The 27,049-nt window shown below is 36.6% G+C and overlaps 1 protein-coding gene across 1 annotated transcript in view; it reads right to left on the reverse strand.

Annotated features, from left to right (window-relative positions):
• Positions 1-1,603: 1,603 nt before the first annotated feature.
• Patsas (palmitoyltransferase Patsas) overlaps positions 1,604-27,049 on the reverse strand; it is a 207,714-nt gene continuing 182,268 nt past the window's right edge. The window contains exons 7-9 of the mRNA XM_090370000.1: positions 17,517-17,842; positions 10,927-11,092; positions 1,604-1,795 (exon numbers count right to left, since the gene is read on the reverse strand). Coding sequence (XP_090226126.1) covers positions 1,604-1,795; positions 10,927-11,092; positions 17,517-17,842 — 684 coding nt within the window. The remainder of the gene's footprint in view (positions 1,796-10,926; positions 11,093-17,516; positions 17,843-27,049) is intronic.

Genomic DNA, 27,049 nt, shown 5'->3' on the forward strand with positions numbered 1-27,049 from the left:
CCCTCTGACGTTTGGTTACTATGTGAACAATTAAATATTTAACTGAATTTTTGGAAAAATAAATAATGCAAATGAAATTATTAATTGAACTTGTGAGATGTTAGAATAATGCAGTAGTAGATTAGAAATTAAAAGTTGAAAATCTAAATAAGTATTAGAAATTTTGTAAATATAAGAAAATACTGTAGGATAAGGCCAAGAAAGATAGCAGTGCCCTCTTATTAATGGTTACTTTAATACCAACTTGAATAAATAATTAAACAATTAAACAATTAGAATATATAATTAAACAATGATAGAAAAATGCTGGAATTTGTATCAAAAGAAAATGATGGCAAAATACTAGCAGAAAATATCAGATCAGTAAAAGTATATAAAAGATGTAGAATGAAGAACTGTATCTATTACAGTAAACAATGACTGATATATTTTAATTCACTTTAAAAAGAAATGAGCTGGTACCCTGATGAGTAAATAATGCTAAATATATCAAAATTTTTTTCAAAAAATTATCAAAAAATTAATTACTGCCCCTAGAACAAATATAGGTACAACCTTTCTACAGTGTAAGCTATATGTAAAATGCACCAAGGGAAGTGCCTAATATATACATATGTACAAGTACTCAGAATAACCTTAGTGAGATTTAATTATATTTTAATTATGTAATTCAGCTATAACTAATTTTGGGTTAATATTTTCGTGCCATTTATTAATTGCTATATTTATAGCCCTGTTAAGATATTTATCTATGAACTTTTCTGGGAATTCATTCCTAATTAGTTTGGCTTTTAATTCTTTTAGTGATTCTATTATACTATTGCTATTATTACCTATTTTTATTAATCTAAAACTCTGTGAAATAATAATGTTACTATGAATCCTTTTTTTGCAATATTGGAATGCCAATGCATTAAGCTAATAGCTTCAAAGTTAGTCTTTACGTTTGTCATGGATGTCTACTCTGACAATTTTAAACTAATTACTTCAGCTTTTTGTAATGCAAAGATTAGCTGCTAAAGGCTAATATACCTGTTTTCTCTTTTTGGATATGTTACCCTTCATATTTAGTTCTCTGGAATTAACAGTTTGTGTATGATAAGATTAAAAAAAAAAAAAAAAAATATATATATATAAATATGATGGGTGCAAAAAAAAGTATGTTAATGCACACCATACTCCATTCCTACAGAACAAACCTACATTAGACAAGAAATTGGTAAAGGAAAAAGAAATAATTTAGTAACTTACTGTTTTTTTTTCCAGCTATGTTTAAATTTCGAAACCAATAAATAAAAATATAATAACTGCTCACTTTGCAACTTTGGTATTAATATAATTGGCAAACTATATGAAAAAGCTTGTACTACTAACAAACATATAACTCTCAAAGTTAAATATACTCAATACTTTTACAACAAAGTGCTGTTCTGCACTTAAACATGTTCCACCAGTATGAAAAAGTGAACAATTTTTATAAAAAAGAGAAACTTGAGCGTGCCTCAAGTATCTAGTACTACCCGTAATTAACATATAACTGCCTTAAGAACAGTGCAGTATCTAAAGGGCAGAGTCTGACACATATACTATATTGCCTGAGTCATCACACTACCTGTTCTTGAGGCTCAACATCACTGATATCCCAAATACGAGTGCAGTGAAAAAACTCTTTCAAATTTTCTACTATACCACGGCTGAAAGGATTTCTATACTTTCCCTGAGTATCCTTCAAATATCCATATCGTCGATAATTAAATGCTTCATTCATAGTAAGATTATAAGTGGCATACAGCAACTGTAATAAAAATAATAATATATATACAATTTGATTTGTTTACTATAAAGGAAAACATTTAAAACTAAAGTGAGATGTCAACAGCATAAATTAATTATTTTTAAGTAGTATTAAGAGAACATTCCTAAAATGAAGTAACCCCAGGATAGCAGTTAAGAAAAGGATACGGTTAAAATATATTTTGCTGCACATAATTATTAGTAAAAAGTTTTGACGTAAGTAAGATGTAAATTCACTATATAACTTCAGTGAAAATACACCATTCTTTTATTTTATTTAGTAAGATGTAAATGTAGTACTACCATTTAAATCATATAACGTACTCATGTATCTGTTACTCTTGTTATAACCTAATATAAGTTACTTAATGACTTCTTTATATATTAAAACTAATAATTTTACTAATGACATTCCATGTGGACCAAATCTAAAGAATGTAAAAAATTTTTCTTCTTCTTTAACCCTTTAAATGTTGAGTTTTTAATTCCCCTCCATAACAGCAACTGTATGTCAGACATTTCAGTTAAAAAAACTTTAGTGATTTCATTTAAAAAGTAATAATAATTTTTTTTTAATTAGAGATAGCCAAGAAGATAGGAAAGATTTGAAATACATACAAAAGAATAGTATTTTATATGGGGAAAAAAAAAAAAAAAAAAAAAAAATGCAACTTCATGCTGTAGTTAGATTTGTTGGTGCATCAGAAACTTAGGCTATATAACTTCATGCAGAATTCTAATTTATTTTGTGTGATGCAATTTGATAGTCTATTTAAAATGTTCCAAACCTCTTTTGATGAGCTAACCAAATTTATTCCTGCCTCTTCACTAAATGTCTGAAATGCTTCACTATTACCAGAAGCATATATAAAACAGATTCTAATGCCTCTACATAATCTATTACTATACTGAAATGCAATCTCCACCCACAATTTGTTCATGAATTTTAAGCAAAAGTGCAAGGAAATGCTTTTAACAAGGCATGTTTTTCAGAGGGCAATTCTTCCCCCTTGGAAAGGTACAAGTTTTGCCCAGAACTTACTGCCGGTATTATTATTATTATATCTACCTTAGTCAAAAAAATGTAGTACTGTCAAAATGAGTACGATCAGGAATGGCACCAAGCAACAGCATTGTTACCCCGAGTATACTTGTGAGCAGCACTTATGAGCCAAATAAATGCATGGGTAAACACTTGAGTGGCATAAACCATCTCACATATAAGATGGACTTTATCTTTTATCTTAAACTATGTCTATAGCAGGGGTTGGCAACCTGCGGCTCTAACTTTTAGCCCACATGTAGCACAATTCGAAATAGAGTTAGAGGACTTAAAAATCAAGGACAATTAACCCCAGGGTCCTACATCTGGTGAGTATGGGCTTGGCACACCCAAGGTCCTGAGCTGGATATCATCATTCTTCTCTTTCATGGTGATTCCCCTCTCTCTCTCTCTCTCTCTCTCTCTCTCTCTCTCTCTCAGGGTAACTTGGAAATTTTTTTTTTTGGCTGGTGCAGCATAAGCCTCAGGTTTCCTTGCACTATGTGGCTGATAATAATAATAAATAATAATGTGGAGTGCAAGACTACAATGCCTTAAAATTGAAATTGAGGATTTGGAGAGGAAAAAGGCTGCCTTTGTAATTCTACACAAATGGACGTGATAGATGAGTTGGAAAAGCAAGATCAAATTGTGTTGGATGCATGGGATAGCTTACCGGACACGTACATAAATTTGAAAATATTTGTGTTTGGACTTCTCTCAGTTTTTTGTTTGACAAATTTCTGTGGGCAAATATTTTCAAACATAGTGGTGGTATGTGATGCAAGAAAGCAGCATCAGCCAAAAAAAAAAAAAAAAACACACACCATTCCTTCCAAATGCCTGTCCAGTTCCTCCTTAAATTTATTTAACCTATCAACTTCCACAACGATAGATGGAAGTTTGTTCTAGCAATTAACCACCCGTAGGCTAAATGCAAATTTCCGCATATCTATTCTACATCTGTCTTTTCTTACTTTGAATTTATGCCCCCTAAGGTTCGTAATCTGAACAAGGGGAAGGATCCCATCAGAATTCAGTGTGCTCAGCCCATTCAAGGCCTTATACACCTCAATCAGATCACCGCGCAGGTGCCTAGTCTCCAGCCACTGCAATTTGCAGAACTTAAGCCTCTCTTGGTAAGAGGATCCCATCATTCCCCCTCACCAATCTTGTTGCCCTTCTCTGTACACACTCAAGCAAATCTACATCCTTCCTAAAATGAGGCCTCTAGACCTGTACGCGTGGCCTCATCATTGCCTTATATACAGGGACAATCACCTCCTTTTCCCTGCTAGCAAAATTCCTATATATCATTGACAAAACCCCATGACCTGCCCTGGCAGCCTGTCTGCATTGCTCAGAAAACTTCATATCTGACTGCACAATTGCTCCCAGGTCTTTTTCATTTCTACCGCCTTAAGTGTAGTACCACACAGTTGGTACTTTTCTCTGGGGTTACTTCTACCCATATGCAGTACTTTGCATTTGTCAAGGTTAAACTTCAGTTGCCACTTCTTAGCCCATCTGCCCAAATTTTCTAGATCCTGTTGTAGTGGCACTCTGCCATTACTGTCATTAACAGCCCTGCCAACCTTTGTATCATCTGCAAACTTCGACACTAAGCCTGATATACCTTCATCAATATCATTGATAAATATACAATGCTTATATAGCTGAAAGTAACAGCTGATCCAACATTACATCATTATCTATGCATGTCAATCTTATCTGATGCCATCTGTAAGAAATATTGCCATATACTTACGTTAATTGGACGACAATTACAATTTTAAGGGGTGATGCGATTTCTTTGAACACCAGTGTACACCTCAATCAGATCACCTTGCATGTGCCTGGTCACCAGGTGCTGCAACTTGCAGAACTTAAGCCTTTCTTCATAAGGGCAACCTTTTGTTCTTCTCACCAATCTTGTTGCACTTCTCTGTACTCGTTCTAGCAACTCTACATCCGTCCTAAAATGAGCCTCCAGACCTGTATGCAGTACTCTAGGTGTGGCCTGACCATTGCCTTATACAAAGTGATAATCACTTCCTTGTCTCTGCTAGCAAAATTCCTATATCATTGACAAAACTCCATGATCTGCTCTGGCAGCCTGTCTGCAGTGCTCAGAGAACTTCATATCTCACTGCACAATTACCCCCGGGTCTTTTTCATTCTCCACCTCCCTGAGAGTAGTACCACAAAGTTGGTACATTTCTCTTGGGTTACTGCTACCCATATGCAGTACTTTACATTTGTCAATGTTAAACTTCAGTTGCCACTTCTCAGCCCATCTGCCTAACTTTTCTAGATCCTGCTGCAGTACTGTCTTTAGTGTCATTAACAACCCTGTCAACCTTTGTATTGTCAGCAAACGTAGACATTAAGCCTGACATATCTTCATCGATATCGTTGTTAAATGCACAAAACAACAACGGGCCCAGCACCAAACCCTGGGGAGGGCTCCACTAATAACATTAGTCCACGTAGAGCAGTGTCCATTTATTACCACTCTATGTCGTCTTCCACTCAACCATCCTTTTATCCATTGCAATAACTTGCCCTTAATGCCATACTGCTCCAATTTGTATAGCAGTCCTCCGTATACAACAGTATCAAAAGCTTTGCTGAAATCGAAGTATATGATATCAAAATTAATTTTGATATCATATACTTAACCAATCAAACTGGTCAGACAAGACTTCCCCCCTTAACAAACCCATGCTGTCACTTCCTTACATTTTGTGTTTCTTAATCTGCCTTTGCCTGCCTAACGTCCTTTGTGACTTGATTATAGACCAGCTTATATCCATAAGCTTCTGTGTAACCTGTTAATTTATATGTATCCCACACATTTTTCTTCTCTGCCACATGTCTCATTAATTCATATGATATTCATTTAGGCCTAAACCTTGAAAAATATTTCTTAGTTGGTATGAAAAGCCTAGTAGATTCCGAGATTAATTATTTGAATACTTCCCACTTAGAATTTGCTGTTGGTAACATTATCAGCTGATCCCATTGCATAGAATTTAAAAACTGTCTCAGACCACTGCAGTCGCCTTTACAAAAGCAAAAACCCTTCCCTTTACCCTTGATGGTAGTTACCTCTGAGTAAATCTCACACCAGAACACTGTGATCACTGCCACCTAGTGGTTCCTTTATCTGCACATTCTTAATGTATGAAGAATCACTACTGATAATCAGATCAAGAGTATTACTCCCTCTAGTTGCCTCCCGAATATGTTGCTGTAGAAAACAATCATCCAATAAATCCACAAAAGTCTTGCTAGTGTGTGAGTGATCAACCCACATGTTCCAGTCACCCACAAGTTCATCTGGAAAGTTAAAATCCCCCATTACAAGACATTCTGATTTACTGGCCCACTATTTCTCTGTACAACTGTTCATTGTACTCATCAGAGTCATTAGGTCTAATAACACACTCCTACTCTTATTTTCCCTTTCCCAGTGTTTATGTCACTGCAAACAGACTCAACATTGCACTGTCCACCCATGTCAATTGGATGCACTTCCTTACATTTTGTGTTTCTTAACTAGCAGCATAACCCCCTACTCCCTTCATACCCTGTCTATCCTTTCTGTACACATTGTACTCCCCAAATTCCAATTCTGCACTGTTTATATCTGTGCGACACTGTCTCTGATATCCCAACAATATCTGCCTTTGATGCCTTGATCAACACATCAAATTCATCAATTTTATTTACTATATTTCTAGCATTGGTGTACATGCAAGTATACATGCACCTGTTCTTACTCTTAGTTACCCTAACACAGCCTATGTATATACTTGTTCCATGATGACTCCCAGCAGCTCATGAAATCCCCAGCAACTTGTTCTCTAGGCTGCTGCTCATTACGATAGAATCAGTGCAAGAATCACTATCACCTCTGCCTGTGGCTAATGTTAATCTTTTAGTCTGTGAATCCCCCCCCAAGCTAGCAGTTTTCCGACTCACCTAACACTGCCTTGATAACACCAGCAAAATGTATCCCATCCCTGTAGAAGCAGTCTCTCCTGTTAGCAAGTACAGACCACGCTGAAAAAAATTCTACCAAGTGAGCCTTGCACAGTCTCTTCAGGGCCAAACTGATTGACCAGGCTCTTATCATATACTCCCTCCTATCATGTCTGGGCAGAATTGCAGACACTTTCAAATTTAACTCTAACTCGTGACTTGTTTTCAGCATTGACCTGTATTTGTTAAGTAAATCTGCAGGTCTCTTACTCTTAAGGTCATTAGTTCCAACGTGTACAACAATATCACCTTTTCTGCCCTTAAAAGATGATATCTGCCCAACAACATCATGAACTTTTGCCCCCTGGCAGACATACCCTGGTCCTGTTCCGCCTATCCTTTTTTGCATAATATATTCCCCGTCTCCCTGACAACAGAGTCCCCAACAATAACTACCTAATGTGTGGGACCAGCGCATTCTGCCTTGTAGAATGTGGCTGTGTCGCCTGATGCAGAGAAGTGAGCTCTGGCATTGAGTTGGGCAGCTGAGAGCTTGATGGGCCTCTGATATTACTTTCATTGAGGGCATATACCCTATGCCTCAATCACTCATAGACACCCATCAGAACGCTGAGTTGGCACATAATTTATTCAGTCTCTGCACCTTGCATACACAAAGACTCCTTGTTTAGATCATGTCCTGTTCTGGATGGGTTTGCAAACATTTCATGTTTTACGCATTTTTTTAGACTGTGATGTGTGAGAGAATCGCCCTCTTTGGTTCTTCCGTGAGCCACAGTACTACTACTTTGTGCTCGCTGGTTTACCGCTCTAGTCTTGGTCAGTATAATTTAAGTATAATTTAATTAACAATGAAATTTAATAAGATTAATAAATTTCACTGATTAATTGATAATACTATACTAATATATTTCTAATACAGTGCTATTGCGTTTTATGCTAAACCTTACACTATGGAGTTTGGGATTTACATTATGGTATTCCATATCGTATAACAATGGCATCAAGTTACGAATGGTAAGATCTACGGACACAAAGTATTAACTTTCAAAATCGCTATCTAAATTCAAATAAACCAAGGAGTTTGATTAGGACTATAAAGTTTTCTTGATATTTTCAATATCAAGAAAACTGCTACCAGATCATCATCCATTTTCAATCCACTGCAAAATGAAGGCCTCTCCAGCAACTTTCCAGTTCCTTCTGTTTTGTGTAATGGCCATCCATTTACTACCCACAAACTCATGAATTTCATCTATCCATCTCCACCGTTGTCATCCAGGTTTTCTTCTAGCTCCTCTTGAGTACCATTTTGTTATTTTCTTAGTCCATCTGTCATCATGTCTTCCAGCTATCTGTCCTGCCCAAGACCATTAGTTCTTTAGTTTTGATAAGAATGTCCTTTACTTGAGTTTGCTGCCTAATCCACTTGTTTCTCTTCTTATCTAACAGTCTGATTCCCAATATAATTCGTTCCATTCTTCGCTGTGTAGTTCTCAGCTTCTCTTCCATTCTTTTGGTGAGTGCCCAAGTTTCACTTCCATGTCATGCTGGGGAGTAAACATTGGTTCATTATTTTGCGTTTCAGACAAACTGGGAAATTGCTCTTCAGTATGTGACTATATTTCCTGAATGCTATCCATCCAAAATTTATTCTTCTCTTCACTTCCAGCCATTTATCATTATTACAGCTAATAACTTGTCCCAGATAAGTATATGACTCCACCTTTTCAATTACTGCTCCTTCAATCATTATTTCCCTTTCTGTGGCATACTTGTTCATCATTACTTTTGTTTTAGCCATATTTATCTTTAAATTTATCTCTAAATTCATCTTTAGTCCAAAATCCTTACTAACTGTGCATAACTCATTACGATTTTCCTGTAATTCTTTGGGATCATGGCTTATGACCACAATGTCATCTGCAAATCGTAAATGGTTTAGGTACTCTCCGTTCACATTGACTCCTTTCTGCGACCAGTCTAATCTTCTGAAAGCTTCCTCAAGGGCAGCAGTAAACAGCTTCGGAGATATTGTGTCTCCTTGTCGAACTCCTTTCTCGATTTTAAATTTCCTACTGTCTTTGTCTAGTCTAATAAAGGAGGTAGCACTCTCATATATTTTCTTCAAAATCATAATATATGGAGTATCTATGCCTTGTCTTTCCAGTGCCCGAAACATTGCCTTATGCTGTATGGAGTCAAATGCCTTTTCATAATCCACAAATGCCAGGCATAATGGTGTTTTATATTCATTTGCTTTCTCCATTAGCTGTGATATTACGTGAAGGTGATCCATAGTTGAGAATCCTGTCCTAAAGCGAGCTTGCTCTTTCGGTTGATTCTCATCAAGTATTCTTTCTAATCTATTAGTAATGACCCTTGTGAACAACTTGTAGATGTGGGATAACAAGCTAATTGGTCTATAATTTCCAATTTCTGATTTATCTGCTTTCTTATGCAGCAAAACTATGACTGCATTATTCCACTGCTTAGGCGTTACACCTTTTCTAATGCACTTTGTAAAGAGCCTTGCCAGTTTTTGTGTAATGTCTCTTCCTCCCAATTTTAACAACTCTACAGTAACTTCATTTTCCCCCGGGGCTTTCTGATTCTTCATTTTCTTCAATGCATGTTCTACCTCATCAGGAAGAATATCGGGTATGTTGTATGCGTTGCTACTTTGCAATCCATCTTCCCCACTGCTGTCATCATTCCCTCGCTCCTTGTATAATTCTCTATAGTAGTGTTCTGCTATTTGAATTATGCCTTCTCTGCTGTTTATAAGTACACCATTGCTATTCTTCAGTTTCAGCATAATTTGTCTTTCTGTATTACTGCTCATGGCTGCTGATTTAAATCCTTTGTTTTCCCTTAATGCTTGTTCTACTTTTCTTGTGTTAAATCTTCTTATGTCCTCTCTGAGTCTCTTTCTAATGGCTTTGCATAACTCAGTATACTCAATTTTCTCCCTGTCAGTGTTTTTCTTGCTCTTCATTTGTCGTCTTCGGTTCATCATGACAAGTGTTTCTTCATACCTAGAATTAAAACCTGAACAAACAATTGTCTATTGAAAGTGGAGCTATAAGTACCATCTGAGGGTCTCTATCTGCTATTAAATTCATTATTTTTGACTGTTATGTTGAGCTCTATCTCATGCATTTGACTTCTACTTTTGAAATAATATATGAAAATTAACCTGGTATAATACTTCAGAGGTGGAACTCCAGTGCATCAATAAAGCATTTCAAGAGATCAATGTAGTTGGTAATGATTACCAGCCTCCGTAGCTGAGTGATCAGGAGTGCAGTAGCACACACTCTTTGGGTAGACTGGGGTTCAAGTCCCTGACTGCTAAATATGGTCGATCTTCCAACCCGCACTGGACCAGCGTGGCAGATTATGGTCCATTTCCCTCAGCCTGAATTGTTGAGGAGGCTTTCATCCTGAAATGGGTTGATAATGGCTGCATTTTAACTTTTTTTTTTTTTTTTTTTTTACCAACTGAACAGAATATTCAGTTCTGTGGAGTCAACCAACATGTTTATGAATTTTGGAGCCAAGTTTGTTAAAATGATTGCTGCGTGCATGAAGTTCATTTGTGACATACTTGTTTTGCTTGTTATTGAATTACTTAATAAAGTGATTTAGCTGAGCACATGTGTTTTGGGATCTTCTTATCAGAATTTAAATCATGCAGTGAATAAAACTGAACTGAGCACTTTATGGGAATGCTACTATTTTACATTTTATACCAGTGGCACAGTTGGTTTCTGTAAAGTTGTTAGGACTTCTGAAGTAACAGTATTAGTGTCATGTGTAAAGACTAAAGTGTAGCCCTCCTGATACTGTTGCATTCTACATCACAACATTATATCAAACACTAGCTACAAAATAATATAGTATTTGCAATACAATTAACAAAAAAAAAAAAAAACAGTTGCAAATTAATTATTACTTTACAATATTACATGCATTCTATTTTTGGATATTAGATATATCATTAATAAAATAAAAAAAAATTGAAGTACATAAAAGTATATTCTATCTAAAATACTTCAAGCAAAATTAATTTCACTTACTGTACTTCCAGTGAGAACCCAACCAAGACCACAAAACAGGAGTGCTTCTAGGAGACCCACGATATATGTATATTGCCAACCTTCTTTCCATATACAGGCACATGCAAAATACACTGTCACTGTGCAGTTAAGAGCTATAGCCACAGAAAACACTAAAAACCATATCCTATAGAATGAAATAAAATGAAATCAGCAAGTATTTCTTTATACTTATGACATCAAATATCAATTCTCTTAAAAGAGTGAAGTAAAACTGAAGTAAACCATAAAGTAATGACTGATTTTATATAAAAAAAGCATTCCTTTACTTTTATAAATCAATGAACTTTATCACTTTCAAAGGTACTCTTCTTTTTAAATATCCTTCATATTTCTTTCATAACATTAATATTGGAAAATATTTTCCTTTTAATGAGTTTTTCTTTTGAAATTTAGTTGAAAGGTAAGAACAAATTTCCATGCACTAGTTAAGTAGTTGAGTGGTTCGAGTGTCAGTGTAGTACATCCATTTGGTTTGAGCTCATATAATTATTAAATATTGTAAACGACTGTTTTCTCATCAAAATGATTAGCTGCAAATTCCTCTAACCCAGCATTTTCCAAACTGGGGTCCGCAGACTCCTGGGGATCTGTATACCAGTTCCAGGGGGTCTGCAAAACGGATCCTCTGGAACTGGCCAAATTATTCGTTCTATGTATAGCAAACTAATGATAAATAAAGTTATTATTATATATTTATATAAAAATAACAATAAAGTTCAGTTGATTTAAACATATATGCTTATACTGTATATAAGCATATACAGGGCAACTATAAAAGCATATATAGAGGGGAATATGTCTGGATGGGATATTGGATTTAGGAAGAATCACAACTCCCCCCCACCCCACAAGCAAAAGCAAGTGACTCTGTGCTTCTGTTGGCTCTACACCCAATATAGTCTCCAGATGGCACTAGTTCATTATGGCTGTCGTTTTTTATGTGCTGTGTTCCATCGTGTTGATTTTTTTAGTTTTCGCATAACTATGCGATTGATGGTAATAGTTAAATATATGGAAATGCGTAGCGCTGATGACTCATATCCATGTAAGTTGATGGCAAAATAATGTAAGTACAGTTTTGAAATATAAAGGAATGCTCATCCTCAAACCTCTAAGCCTAATCACTTTGTCGCACGTGGTAGCACTAAGCCTAGCATTCTGCTGACAAACCTTGCCAGGCCAGACTCACTGCCTCGCAAACCACCAACCACTCTGTGAAAACTCTCCTCCGGGTAACCAACAATGTACATTCCTCTATGAAAATCTCAAATTCAAATCTACAATAATAGAGCTGAAGCTAAACCAGTGGAATCACTACTTCCAAAGGAATGCCACAGAAATGAACAAATGATCTGGTAGTCTGATATTAGCATTAGTAGAGGCATATGATGCAAGAAAGCATGGGGGACCACCCCCGAGTCCAATGAAGCTCTCATAATTATGGCTAAGGGTTTGCTTACTTTCTTTGCTGCTTCCTTTAATATAACTGGATAGATCCCGTTCACCCCAGGTGCCTGCCTTCCTTATGTTAAACTTCAACAATTTCTCCTCCGCTTTGCTCTCAGTTATTACAAAATCTAAAATAGATTTCTCCATTACTCTAGAACGGGCAGAAATAAGTGCAATGGGGTGAAAATTGGATGGGAGTATTGTCATCATTTTTAGGAACTGGCTGTATATGAGGAAATTTCAAGCAAAAGAAAAACAATACTGAAGAGCAATATCCCAGTTTGTCTGAAATGTAAAATAATGAACCAATGTATACTCCCCACCATGACTTATGGAAGTGAAACTTGGGCACTCACCAAAAGAAAGGAAGAGAAGCTGAGAACTACACAGCGAAGAATGGAACGAATCATATTGGGAATCAGACTGTTAGATAAGAGAGAAACACATGGATTAGGCAGCAAACTCAAGTAAAGAACATTCTTATCAAAACTAAAGAACTAAAATGGTCTTGGGCAGGACACACAACTCGGAGACATGATAACAGATGGACTAAGAAAATAACAGAATGGTACCCAAGAGGAGCTAGAAGAAAACCTGGAAGACAAAGGCGGGGATGGATATATGAAATTCATGAGTTTGTGGGTAGTAAATGGATGGCCAGTGCTAAAAACAGAAGGAACTGGAAAGTTGCTGGAGAGGCCTTCATCCTACAGTGGATTGAAAATGGCTGATGATGATGATGATTACAAAATCACTTAGCTGCCTGTTAGCATTTGATAAACTTCTGGCACTCCCCTCATTGAATAACTCCTCATGTGTGAATGTAGATGCAAAATACTCATTCATCAATAGTCAACCCATGTATGTTAAGTGGTCCAATTTAATTCATCCCTTTTCTTCTAGAGTTTACATAAGCAAAGAACTCTTTGCTGTTTTTCTTTGCATCCTTTGGCAAAGATTTCTCATAATCTACCTTTGCCTGCTTAACCTCCTTTGTGACTTGAATACAGACTAGTTTATACTTGCCATAGGCTTCTGTGTCACCTGATAATTTATATGCATCCCATACATTTTTCTTCTATGACCCGAGCCTCATTAATTCATCTGACATCCATTTAGACCTAAACCTTGAACAGTATTTCTTAGTTGGAATGAAAAGCCTAGTAGCCTCCAAAATTAAGTCCCTGAAGGTTTCCCATTTAGAATTCAACATTGGTAACATCATCAGTTGATCCCACTGTAAGAATTTAAAAACTGTCTGAAACCTCTGTAGTTATCTTTACAAAAGCAAAAGCCTTTCCCTTTAGCCTTGATGGTAGTTACATCTTTAAGTAATTCCAACATCAGTACATTGTGATCACTGTCACCCAGTGGTTCTTTTATCTGCAAATTCTTAATGCACAAATAATCACTGCTGATAATCGGATCAAGAGTATTACTCCCTCTGGTTGCCTCTCGAACATGTTTCTGTAGAAAACAGTCATCCAATAAATCCACAAAAGTCTTGCTAGTGTGCAAGTGACCAACCACAAGTTCCAGTCAATATCTGGAAAGTTACAATCACCCATTATAAGACATTCTGATTTACTGGCCCACTATTTCTCTGCACAATTGCTCATTATACTCATCAGACTCATTAGGCCTATAACACACAGCTACTCTGATTTTTCCTTTCCCAGTGCTTATTTCACACCAAACAGACTCGACACTGCTTGCCGACCAACATCAATTGGATGCAGTTCCTTAGATTTTGTGTGTTTCTTAAATAACAGCACAACCCGTCCTCCCTTCCTGTCCTGTCTATCCTTCCTGTACACATTGTACTCCCCAAATTCCAATTATGCACTGCTTATATCTGTGTGACACAATGTCTCTGATATCAGACTTAATAGCAATTAGCTCCACATACTATAATCCAGTTTTATATGCTCAGGAATTACATTGATTGCATCAGCAATGTTAACATCTGCAATATTATGTATTTGCTATTTCATGTGTCATTAATTTATTTGTTTTTCTATGAGTTTTACTTTATTCGAAATGTTTGTTCAAATATAAAGTAAACCCTTATAAATGTTTCGTTAGTTGTCCCAGAGCAAGTTGCAATTATCAGAGCTAATAAACGGAATTTATTGTTATTACCTTAGGAGACACCACGGTGTCTCCTAAGAGGATCAACTAGGTCTGCTAGTTCATCAGTATTGCAGCTTAAACCTTGGCAATTCGATTCTATTATGTTCTGCACTACTTAGGTTTAGACACAGATGTCTGATCTGACTGCTTATTCAAAGAGTTAGACTTATATTGGTCCTAGCAGTAGTAGTAGTAGTAGTAGTAGTAATAGAGGCATGTGATGTAGGAAAGCAAGCATATGGGTTTATGTAACCATCAGTCAAAAAAAACACTCTAAATATTTGTCCAGTTCCGCCTTGAATTAATTTAAGCTATCAACTTACACAATGACAGATGGAAGTCTGCTCCAGCAATTAACCACCCGCTGGATAAAGGAAAATTTCTGCACATCTATTCTACAACTGTCTTTACTCAATCTAAATTTATGCCGTCCAGGTTCATAATTTGAGCAAGTGGAAGAATCCCATCAGAATTCAGCGTGCTCGACCCGTTCAAGACCTTATACACCTCAATCAGATCGCATCACGGGTGCCTAGTTTCCAGCCGCTGCAATTTGCACAACTTAAGCCTTTCTTGGTAAGAGGACCCTTTCGTTCCCATCACCAATTTGGTTGCTCTTCTCTGTACATGCTCAAGCAACTCTACATCCTTCTTAAAATGAGGCCTCCAGACCTGTATGCAGTACTCAAGGCATGGCCTGACCATTGTCTTATACAAAGGGATAATCATCTCCTTTTCCCTACAAGCAAAATTGCAGTATATCATTGACAATACCTCATTACATGTTCTGGCAGCCTGTCTATATTGCTCAGAAAACTTCATATCTGATTGCACAATTACTCCCAGATCTTTTTCATTTTCTACCACCATAAGTGTAATATCACACAGTTGGTACGTTTCTCTGGGATTATTTCTACCCATATGCAGTACTTTGCATTTGTCAATGTTAAACTTCAGTTGCCACAATCACCAGATGGATCTTAAAAAGCAGTTTGGAAAGAAGTTGCTTGTTAGACTAGTAGCAGATATCGAAAATAAGGACATTCTTTCTTGAAAAATGCCCAACTTCAGATGCAAGAAGACAGATCGAATGTGCTGTACGTAGTGACAAAAGTGTTAGAAGTAAGAGGAAAGAAAGTTTTTAGTATTGTGAGATGTACTCCCAAAAACCAGGATTTTGAAAGTGTCGAGAAATACCAAAAACTAAAATCAAATAAATAATTAATATTTAAAATGTATTTTAACATGGAGTTTTATATATTAGCTCATGCAAATCCAAAAATAAATAATTTTTGAATATCAACATTTGGAATACTTTTTTTTTGTTTTGGATTTTATAGCTAGACTGCATAGGGCACACAGTGAAAATAATTCTAGACTGCAAAATTTAAAAGAGATTTACAAGTTGCAAGTCAAGCAGAAGCACAAACTCACATGTGTATCATGACGAGATTCTTAGTCTTGCTAAGATTACAAACCTGAGGGGGGCATAAACTGAAATTGAGGAAAAACAGTTGTCGAATAGATGTGCAGAAATTTGCCTTTAGCCAGTGGGTAGTTGATTGCTGGAACAAACTTCCATCTGTTGTTATGAAAGTTGATAGCTTAAATAAATTCAAGGCAGAACTAGACAAACATTTGGAACAAATGGATAGGTGAAATGGGAAGGTTTTTTTTTTTTTTTTTTTGGCTGATGCTGTATAAGTTTGCTTTCTTGCATCATATGCCTCTACTAATGCTAATAACAAACAACTGAAAGGTGAGGTTACCCTTTCAATACTCTTTTTTTTTTTTGCTTTTTACTTTGTATGATCAGGTCTTGGTTTTCAAATTATTCAGTCAAGGTGAATTATGTTAACATCTATAATTGCTGATAGAAAACCATATAAGAAACACCTGAAATTATCTCTTTATAATGGTACGTGTACGTAGAGAGAGAGAAGAGTAAAGAATCAAATCAAACAATTTTCTAAAACTATTACAGAAGACATCAAAAAAATATAATACAATATCAGTTACAGTGGCAGCCCAATAATAACCCCAGCCAATCAGGGCAATGGGATGACACTTAAGGAAGGTGATGTACCTGAATACTATTCGACTTTTGCACTGACAAAGAACCCGATGTGGAATCAAAAAGAAACCCATGATGAACCAATTGATAAAACTAATGTTGTTAGCAAAAGTATAGATGTTTCATCCTAGATCTGCAAGTGTATTCTACAATCATCAACTGATGTGAGATCGCTCTGGCTTGGAAAGAATTTCACGGAAAACCGAACTCAAGAAAACTATCCTGTGTTATTTTAATTTATTTTATTATTTTTTAAGTTAATATAATCTGCTTTATGTTATTTATATATAATTTTTCTTTAATTTAATTTCATTAAAACTATTGTATGTATCCTGTATTATATCTCTGCTGCTTGTTAACTCCTGGCTTAGTGCTGCGAAGGGTTTTATAAAGTCATGGTGCCTGCATGTACTTTTGCACCTTACAATAAAGATAATATATTTATTTATTTATTCTTTAAATAAAATATAAATGCTCAAGGCATAATATATTATGAGTTTAAAATACACTATAAAATATTGGTGTAAATACACCATAGTGAACTCAATGAAAAACTACATAAGTAGTGTAAGAGCATTGGATTTGATTGTATTTCATATTGTGACTACCTTCACAACGAGTTACCATGTATTGCACTAATTCAAATAAGTAATGCTTCACTAATAGAGAAGTCTATTGTTACTTATTCTCAGTGGGCACCACCTGAGGTATGCAATACATGGTAACTCGTGAAGGTAGTCACAATATGAAATACAATCAAATGAATGCCTTTACATTAATGTAGTTTTTCATTATGAGTTCACTATGGTGTATTTGCACCGATATTTTATAGTTATTTATTCTTTGGACGAATTTTGTCTGAAAATGAAAAATAAAACATTAAATCACAAACCTGTTATGCAATCCAACACAATTGTAAATGTAAGGACAATGATGATCAAAATGTTGAACACAGCGATTACAGACTCGACAATGTTTAGCTCTTAGTGGACGAACAGTTCTACATGTATGGCACAATCGTGTTATAGGACTACGCTTCACTTTCCATTTATCCAATGTTGCCATCTCCTGAATAGCTTTATGATACTCATCAGTGTTCAAAGGCAAAAATCCTGGATCCAGATTGTGAGCAGTTAGCAGACTTATCCACATGATGATATTGATGAAAAGGAAAAACCAATGAGTAGTTGGCATGTCTCCCCATGTCAAAGGCACACACTACACAGAAGAATAAATTCATGTTTTATTGCTCATAATATAAATATAGGGAGAGTCAGAATTATATATAAGTTCAATAGCCATATTTTGTAGACAGAATGACCAATTTGAATAAAAACTGCTCATTTTAAAAATGAAAATAAACAATTAGGTATTTCATAAGTTTTCATTACGTGCATATTAACTGGCAACCTACTGAGTATGGCAAGCAATCAATATTTAAAAAAAGGATGTGCATTCTGAAATGGTACTAGAAGTACAGAAACATCACTATGGAACAAAGGCTCAGTGCATCTAACAATAATCTCCCAAAATAATAAGTTTGAAGAACATGAAACGGTTAACAACATTAATAAGAAAAGGCATGGATGGAAAAGGATAAAGGTAAGGTAAACTGCAGCCATTATCAATCCACTGCAGGATGGAAGCCTCCTCAACAATTCATGTTGAGGGAAATGGACCATAATCTGCCATGCTGATCCAATGTGGGTTGGCAGAGCGACCATATTTAGCAGTCAGGGGCTTGAACCCTGGTCTACTCAAAGAGCATGTGCTATTGCACTCCCGCTCTTGACCACTCAGCTATGGAGGCCTTCCACAAAAGGATCATGATCATGATCATCATCATCACCCATTTTCAATCCACTGCAGGATGAAGGCCTCTCCAGCAACTTTCCAGTTCCTTCTGTTATGAGCACTGGTCATCCATTTACTACCCACAAACTCATGAATTTCATCTATCCATCTCTGCCTTTGTCTTCCAGGTTTTCTTCTAGCTCCTCTTGGATACCATTCTGTTATTTTCTTAGTCCATCTGTCATCATGTCTTCCAGCTATGTGTCCTGCCCAAGACCATTTTAGTTCTTTAGTTTTGATAAGAATGTCCTTTACTTGAGTTTGCTGCTTAATCCATGCGTTTACTCTTCTTTTCTAACAGTCTGATTCCCAGTATAATTCGTTCCATTCTTCGCTGTGTTCTCAGCTTCTCTTCCATTCTTTTGGTGAGTGCCCAAGTTTCACTTCCATAAGTCATGGTGGGGAGTATACATTGGTTCATTATTTTACGTTTCAGACAAACTGAGAAATTGCTCTTCATTATGTGACTATATTTCCTGAATGCTATCCATCCAAAATTTATTCTTCTCTTCACTTCCAGCCATTTATCATTATTATAGCCAATAACTTGTCCCAGATAAGTATATGACTCCATCTTTTCAATTACTGCTCCTTCAATCATTATGTTCCTTTCTGTGGCATACTTGTTCATCCTTACTTTTGTTTTAGCCATATTCATCTTTAGTCCAAAATCCTTACTAACTGTGCATAACTGATTAAGATTTTCCTCTAATTCTTTGGGATCATGGCTTATGACCACAATGTCACCTGCAAATTGTAAATGGTTTAGGTACTCTCCATTCACATTGACTCCTTTCTGCTTCCAGTCTAATCTTCTGAAAGCTTCCTCAAGGGCAGCAGTAAACAGCTTCTGAGATATTGTGTCTCCTTGTCGAACTCCTTTCTCGATTTTAAATTTCCTACTGTCTTTGTCTAGTCTAATAAGGGAGGTAGCGTTCTCATATATCTTCTTCAAAATCATAATATACGAGGTATCTATGCCTTGTCTTTCCAGTGCCCGAAACATTGCCTTATGCTGAATGGAGTCAAATGCCTTTTCATCATTCACAAATGCCAGGCATAATGGTGTTTTATATTCATTTGCTTTCTCCATTAGCTGTGATATTACGTGAAGATGATCCATAGTTGAGAATCCTGTCCTAAAGCCAGCTTGCTCTTTCGGTTGATTCTCATCAAGTATTCTTTCTAATCTGTTAATAATGACCCTTGTGAACAACTTATAGATAGTAGTAGTAGTAGTGGCATGTGATGCAAGAAAGCAAATGTATGAGCTTATGCAGCATCAGCCAAAAAAAAAAAAAAAAAATCCACACCTTTCCCTCCAAATGCCTGTCCAGTTCCTCCTTAAATTTATTCAACCTATCAACTTCCACAACGACAGATGGAAGTTTCTTCCAGTAATTAACTACCCGCTGGCTAAAGGCAAATTTCAGCACATCTACTCTACATCTGTCCTTTCTTAATTTGAATTTATGGCCCCTTAGGTTTGTAATCTGAACAAGTGGAAGGATCCCATCAGAATTCAGTGTGCTGAACCCATTCAAGGCCTTATACACCTCAATCAGATCACCAAGCAGGTGCCTAGTCTCCAGCCACTGCAATTTGCAGAACTTAAGCCTCTCTTGATAAGAGGATCCCTTCATTCCCCTCACCAATCTTGTTGCCCTTCTCTGTACACGCTCAAGTAAATCTACATCCTTCCTAAAATGAGGCCTCCAGATCTGTACGCAGTACTCAAGGCGTGGCCTGACCATTGCCTTATATAGAGGGATAATCACCTCCTTTTCCCTGGGATAACAAGCTAATTGGTCTATAATTTCCAATTTCTGATTTATCTGCTTTCTTATGCAGCAAAACTATGATTGCATTATTCCACTGCTTAGGCATCACACCTTTTCTAATTCACTTTGTGAAGAGACTTGCCAGTTTTTGTGTTATGTCTCTTCCTCCCAATTTTAACAACTCTACAGTAACTTCATCTTCCCCCGGGGCTTTCTGATTCTTCATTTTCTTCAATGCATGTTCTACCTCATCAGGAAGAATATCGGGTATGTTGTATGTGTTGCTACTTTGCAATCCATCTTCCCCACTGCTGGCATCATTCCCCTGCTCCTTGTATAATTCTCTATAGTAGTCTTCTGCTATTTGAATTATGCCTTCTCTGCTGTTTATAAGTACACCATCGCTATTCTTCAGTTTCAGTATAATTTGTCTCTCTGTTTTACTGCTCATGGCTGCTGATTTAAATACTTCTTTTTCCCTTAATGCTTGTTCTACTTTTCTTGTTAAATCTTCTTATGTCCTCTCTGAGTCTCTTTCTAATGGCTTTGCATAACTCAGTATACTCAATTTTCTCTCTGTCAGTGTTTTTCTTGCTCTTCATTTGTCGTCTTCGGTTCATCATGACAAGTGTTTCTTGACTAATTTTTTCTTCTTTGGATTTCTTTTTGCCTATAGGTTTTTTGGGCTTTATCACTTTCAGAAAGTTGTAATATTCCTCGTTGATATCTTGGTCCTGAGCAGTCTGCAGAAGCTCTAACTTGTTCTTAAGTTCCAGTACATACTGCTTTTTCTCCTCTTCTGTTATCTCAAAGACCTTTGTATTATTTACTCGAGTCAGTTTTTTCCTTTCCTTTCCTACATCTATATCAAGTGTACATCTTACCATTTTGTGATCACTTCCAACATTTACCTTATCCAGGACGGTAACATCAGTCACAATATGTCTTCTGTTAGTGAGGATGAAGTCGATTTCATTACTAGTCAATCCATTTGGACTCTTCCATGTCCACTTTCTGTTCACCCTTTTCTTGAAAAAAAGTGTTCATTACTGACACTCCTTGAGATTCTGCAAATTCCACAAGTCTTTCACCTCTTTCATTTCTTTCACCAATTCCAAAATTTCCTATAGTTCCTCTTTCTGCGCTGTTTTGCCTTTTTCCAACCTTAGCATTGAAGGTCCCCATAATAATAGTGTAGTGGGTTTTCTGCTCATCTAGAAGACTCAATTTTGGTGTACATTTCTTCAACCTCTTCATCATCGTGGCTCAATGTTAGTGCATAAATCATTATAATCTTTAGCTTGTACCTCTTAGAAATCTTGAGTATTAATCTTGACATCCTTGGTGATGTACTTTTAAATTCCAAAATCTTGTTTTTAAAATCTTTATGGACCAGAAACCCAACTCCACCTTCACTCTTTTCACTGTTTCCATTGGTGTACAGCAGATTTCCACTTGATAAACTTATAAGTGATTCATTTCTTCTTCTTGTTTCAGCCAAACCGATGATATTCCAATTCACATTTTCTAATTCCTTTTCCAGCTCTAATATCCTGTCTTCACCGATGAGTGATCTTACGTTATAACAGGCCAAGTTCAGTTTCCGTGCATGGCAGCCTGGTCGTACCCAGAGATTCTTAGCACCCTCTGCTTCCACTCTGATCCTCTTGCTGCCGTAAGAGGGAGAGTGAAAGCTGCTGGGGACTGAGGCCATTTGTTTTCTCGTGCTGTCATATGCTGGAAGGTTTGGTCTTTTCCTCTTCACGCTGACCAGGCGTCTTGAAGAGAACCTTATCCAGGACGGTAACATCATTCACAATATATCTTCTGTTAGTGAGGATGAAGTTGACACGTTCGTTGCCACCTAAGTGACGTAACAGGGCTTACCATCGAGAAGGTGAGCATGAGTGGATTTTAGGGAGGCAGGCCAACCGGACTTCTCCTAAATCTTCTGTAATAGAGAGATATTGGATCCATCAGTGTTTTAGGCTGAGTGTAAAATATCCAGAAAGTACCCCTTAAAGTACTCAATATCCAGAAAAGGATATTGAGTACTAAAAACATCCAAACCATTAGTATTGCATATGCCAGTCACCAAAGCTGTCAAAAAATTACCGTATTTCCCCATGTATAAGACACACTTTTTTTCGAAAAATTTAGGGTATAAAAACTGGGTGCGTCTTATACAATGGTTGTAGATTTTTTTTACTTGCATTTCCTGCTTTTTCACGCTGTTATTTCTGCGCTCATTGTTTCGCACTTGTTACCGGTATATTAGGTTACGTTTTGACACGTTCTGCCCAGAAATGGCTCAGAAAAGATTTTCTTACAGTGCGGAAAAGTGATCGTTAAAAGTGATCATTTGCAAAAGTGAATGGAAATCGTGCTGCTGAACGTAAGTTTGGTCCTTCTCCAACTGAGAAAACAATCCGAGACTGGTTATGGAAAACGCCACAGCAGAAGAAGGCCATTAGAGGCAAGTCAGCAAAATGGCCTGATTTAGAGAGGAAATTGAAGATATGGATTGAGGAGCAAAGGGCAATTGGAATTCCTGTGTCCACAAAGATGGTTCAGTCTGAGGCAAGAAGAATTGCTGATGAAAAAGAAGTTGCTGATTTCAAAGGAGGACACAATTGGTGCTTCAGGTTCATGAAACGGAATGTACTAAGCATGAGTACACGCACCAGATTTTCCCAAAAGATGCCTGAAAGCTATGAGCAGAAGGTCTTTGAATTTTATCGTTTTGTCATTCAATGTCGGAAGACACATCAGTTTGAGTTGGGAAAGACTGCAAATATGGACAAAGTCCCCCTTCAATTTGATGTCCCAAGTAACAGAACTGTTGATAAGAAGGGGGTGAAAACTGTAACTGTGAAGACAAGTGGACATGAAAAGAGCCATTATACAGTTGTTCTGGCTTGTTATGCCGACGGAACCAAGCTGCCTCCTGTGCTGATTTTCAAACGCAAAACAATGCCAAAAGAAGACATTCCTCAAGGAGTGATTGTCCACGTTCACGACAAGGGTTGGATGGATCAGGATGGGATGAAGATCTGGTTTGAGAAAGTTTGGAGCAGGAGACCAGGTGGGCTCTTATGCAAACCTGCCCTATTGGTGCTTGATCAGTTCAGGGCACACATAACAAAAAATGCAAAGAAGATTGCTGCAGAGCAAAAAACAAAACTTGCTGTCATACCTGGAGGCTTGACCAGCTCCAACCACTTGATGTCAGCATTAACAAACCCTTCAAAGCTGCCATGAGAGACAAATAGAACCAATGGATGAAGTCTTCTGTGGACAATTTGACACCATCAGGAAGAGTGAAGAAACCAACTGTAAGAGAAGTTTGTACCTGGGTGAAAAGATCCTGGGATAATATCAAGATTGAGATCATTGTCAAGTCATTTAAGAAGTGTGGCATTTCAAATGCCATAGATGGAACTGAGGACGAGGCAATATATGAAGAACAAGCTAATGGATAGGAGTTTTGACAGTGATGAGTTGTATGAATTTTATGATGAATAAAACTTGAATTCAATAACTTTATGTAATACATTTTTTTTTTTTTTTTTTTCAAATTTCGGGCCCCAAAATTAAGGTGTGTCTTATACATGGGGAAATACGGTACATTTTCGTCAATCAAATATTATCAGTAATAGCAGTGGCAAATGACGCAAGGTAGTAAGCTGATACAGAATCAGCCAAAACACACACACCCACACCATCTGTCCATCCACTCTAATAATTTGTCTAAAGTTTTCATAAATTTATTCAAACTATCTACTTCCATAGCACCAGATGGAATTTTGTTCCAACAACCACTATGACTGAAAGCAAATTTTTGCACATCGATCTTACAACCGTCCTTTCATTTTTAATTTATATCCTCTTATGTGTATCATATGAGAAAGAATAAGGATGCCATTAGCATTTAGTTTACTCAATCCATTTAATACCTTAAACGCTTCAATCAGATTGCCTGACAGACAGGTACCTAGTTTCCAATGGCTCAACTTACAGAACCAAAGTCTTTCTAGATAAGAATATCCTCAGAATATGCTTTTTTTTGTGCTTCCAACCAATCTTGTTGCTCTTCTCTGCAGCCTTTTCAAAAGATTCACATTACTCTTAAAATAAGACTTTCAGAACTGCATGCAGTACACAAGATGAGCTTAACCACTGCTTTATGCAATGGGCTAATCACCTCCTTATACTGCTGCCAAAATTCCTGTATTTCTCTGGGTTACCTTAGTAGCCTGCCTATAATGCTCAGAGAACCTTATGTTGGACAGTACAATTACCACTAGGTCTTTTTTGTTCTCTACCATCTTGAAAGTGGTGGTGAATAAAAAAGTACAACCCAAAACGGAATGTTATTCTGGGATTACTACTACATATGCAGTATTCAACCTCAATTGCCACTTTGGCCTCATTCAACCTCAATTGCTGCTACTTAGCTAATCAAATTTTTTTAGGTCTTATTGCAGTAACATACTCTGATTCGTGTCATTAATCGCTCTGCTAACCTTTGTATCAAGTGCAAGCTTAAACAACAGGCTAGATATGCCTTCATAGATATCACTAATAACATTATAGCATTAGTCCAAGAATAGCAGTTCATTAATGAACTCTGCTTTTACCATTCAACCTTTCCTTTGTCCATAACAGTAACTTGCCATTAATGCCACATTGTCCCATTTTATACAGCAGTCTTGCATGTGGAACAGTATCATAAGCTTTACTGAAATCTAAGTATATGATGCCAAAATTAATTTTTGCATCCAGTTCCTTTGTGACTACATCATAGTGGTTAATAAGGTTGGTTAAGAAGATCTTTATATAACAAATTCATGCTGTGATTATTATATAACTGCATACTTATCAAGTTGATCCTGCATTACTTCTTTGACCACTAACTCCATTATTTTCAATGGAGCAGAAGTCTGGTTTACAGGTCTGTAATTATTCACTCTGCTCTTTGACTCCTATTTGTGACAATCTGTAGAACATACCCTGAATTCAAAAGAATAATCTCATAATTATGGCTAAAGGTTTGCTTAAACCTTTTACCATATCTCTCAGTGGGAATGAAGAGCTTAGTAGCTTCTATTTCTTCAGTATGCTATATAACTAATTATTTTCCTGAATGCTTCCCATTTAGAATTTGCAGTTGGTTTTGTTGAAGAGAATTTTAAAACACGCCAAGATAGTTTTTTATGAAAGCAGAATTCCTTCCATAGCACACTGTGCTCATGGATATGTAGTGGTTTCTTTATTTGATGATTCTTAAGGCATGAGTAGTCACTGCTTATAATGACATCAAGAGTGTGTTCTCTTGTTGCCTTTATTAGTGTAGAAAACAGCCATCCAAAAAATCCAGAAAAGTTCTTCTAATGTGTGAATAACCAACCCATATGTGTTCAGTCAGAATTCCCATTATAAGATATTCTAATTTACTGGCTTATGCTGTGAGGGCTGATCAATAAGCATTTACCCAGAAATATTTTAGTTAGGAATTTGAAACTTGGCTGACAATTTCATCCTTCTCTATGTTGTTGTTACTTTCTAGAGCTACATATTTTCACATCTGTGGATAAGCTCTTTCAGGCCTCTGGAATAGAACTTCCTTTGAGCAGAAAATCAGGCTTTCACTTCTTTAACTGCCTCCTCATCAGTCTGAAATCTATAGTCTCGTAATGGTGTCTTCATTTTTAGGAAAGAGGATGGTCTGAAGGTGATAGGTTGGTACAGCAGATTTTCAAAGCTGCACCTGATTGAAAAGTCCACTGTGAGAGCAGCTCTGGAAGTATGAGCATTTTTGGCTAGGAGGCAAAAACACCTTTGGATAGCTTCCTACACTCTTCAACTTGATAGCCATCCTCTCTTAACTTTACCAGGGGTTTCAGTGGTACTTCCCAGTGATGCTGTTGCCTTTTGGAAGGTAATCTATAAAGATGATACCTTAAAGCCAATCAGAAGACTGAAAACATGATCTTGTTGGCAGACAATTAAACCTTAGCTTTTTTTGGAGGTTGGGGAAGATAAACATTTCCATTGTTTGCTGATTTGTTTCTGTGTCATAATGATGTATGCAGCATCCATCCATCACAATTCAGTCAAAAAATCATCAAAAATTTCTATACAAAGCTCTAATAATTGTGCAAAACACTCTCTCCTGTGAGGCTTTTGAACAGTTGTTAAGAATCTCAGAACCAGTTGAACTGCCATCTTAGACACGCGCAGGAACTTTATGCTGCAAACAGACCCATGGCTAATGTTCACTTCAGCTGCTATAAAATTTATAGTCACATGTCTGCTTTCACCACTTTAGCCACAGTGGCAGGGTTTGTGGCTGAAATGGGTCTTCCTTCTCTTGAGTCATCATGCACACTGCTTCACTCACCCGAACTGTCCTTCCTAATTTTTGTCTCATATAATGGTCAATCCTCCCTATATACAACTTTCATCAACACAGATTTGTTTTGCTTTTAGAAAAACAAAGAAATAAAAACTTATGAGACTTAGTAGTACATGCACACACACACTATCAAATCCCGAACTCAAATATTTTTGATGTTTGTTTGTTTTCCCAGCATTTGTTTCACACCAGACTTACTCAACATTACACTTTAAACCCAGTCACAATTGGCTCTACTCTTTTAGAGTCTATGTGCTTCTTAACCAAGAGCATAACTCTTCTTCCCCACTCCCATCACTTCTTTCTATATACATTATACTCACCATATTTAAATTCATTATTCCCTATGTCTGAGTGGTACCATGTTTCTGA

The sequence above is a fragment of the Mastigoproctus giganteus genome, chromosome 3 (genome assembly GCF_048544385.1).
Source record: "Mastigoproctus giganteus isolate SK-2022 chromosome 3, ASM4854438v1, whole genome shotgun sequence".
Taxonomy (NCBI): Eukaryota; Metazoa; Arthropoda; class Arachnida; order Uropygi; family Thelyphonidae; genus Mastigoproctus; species Mastigoproctus giganteus.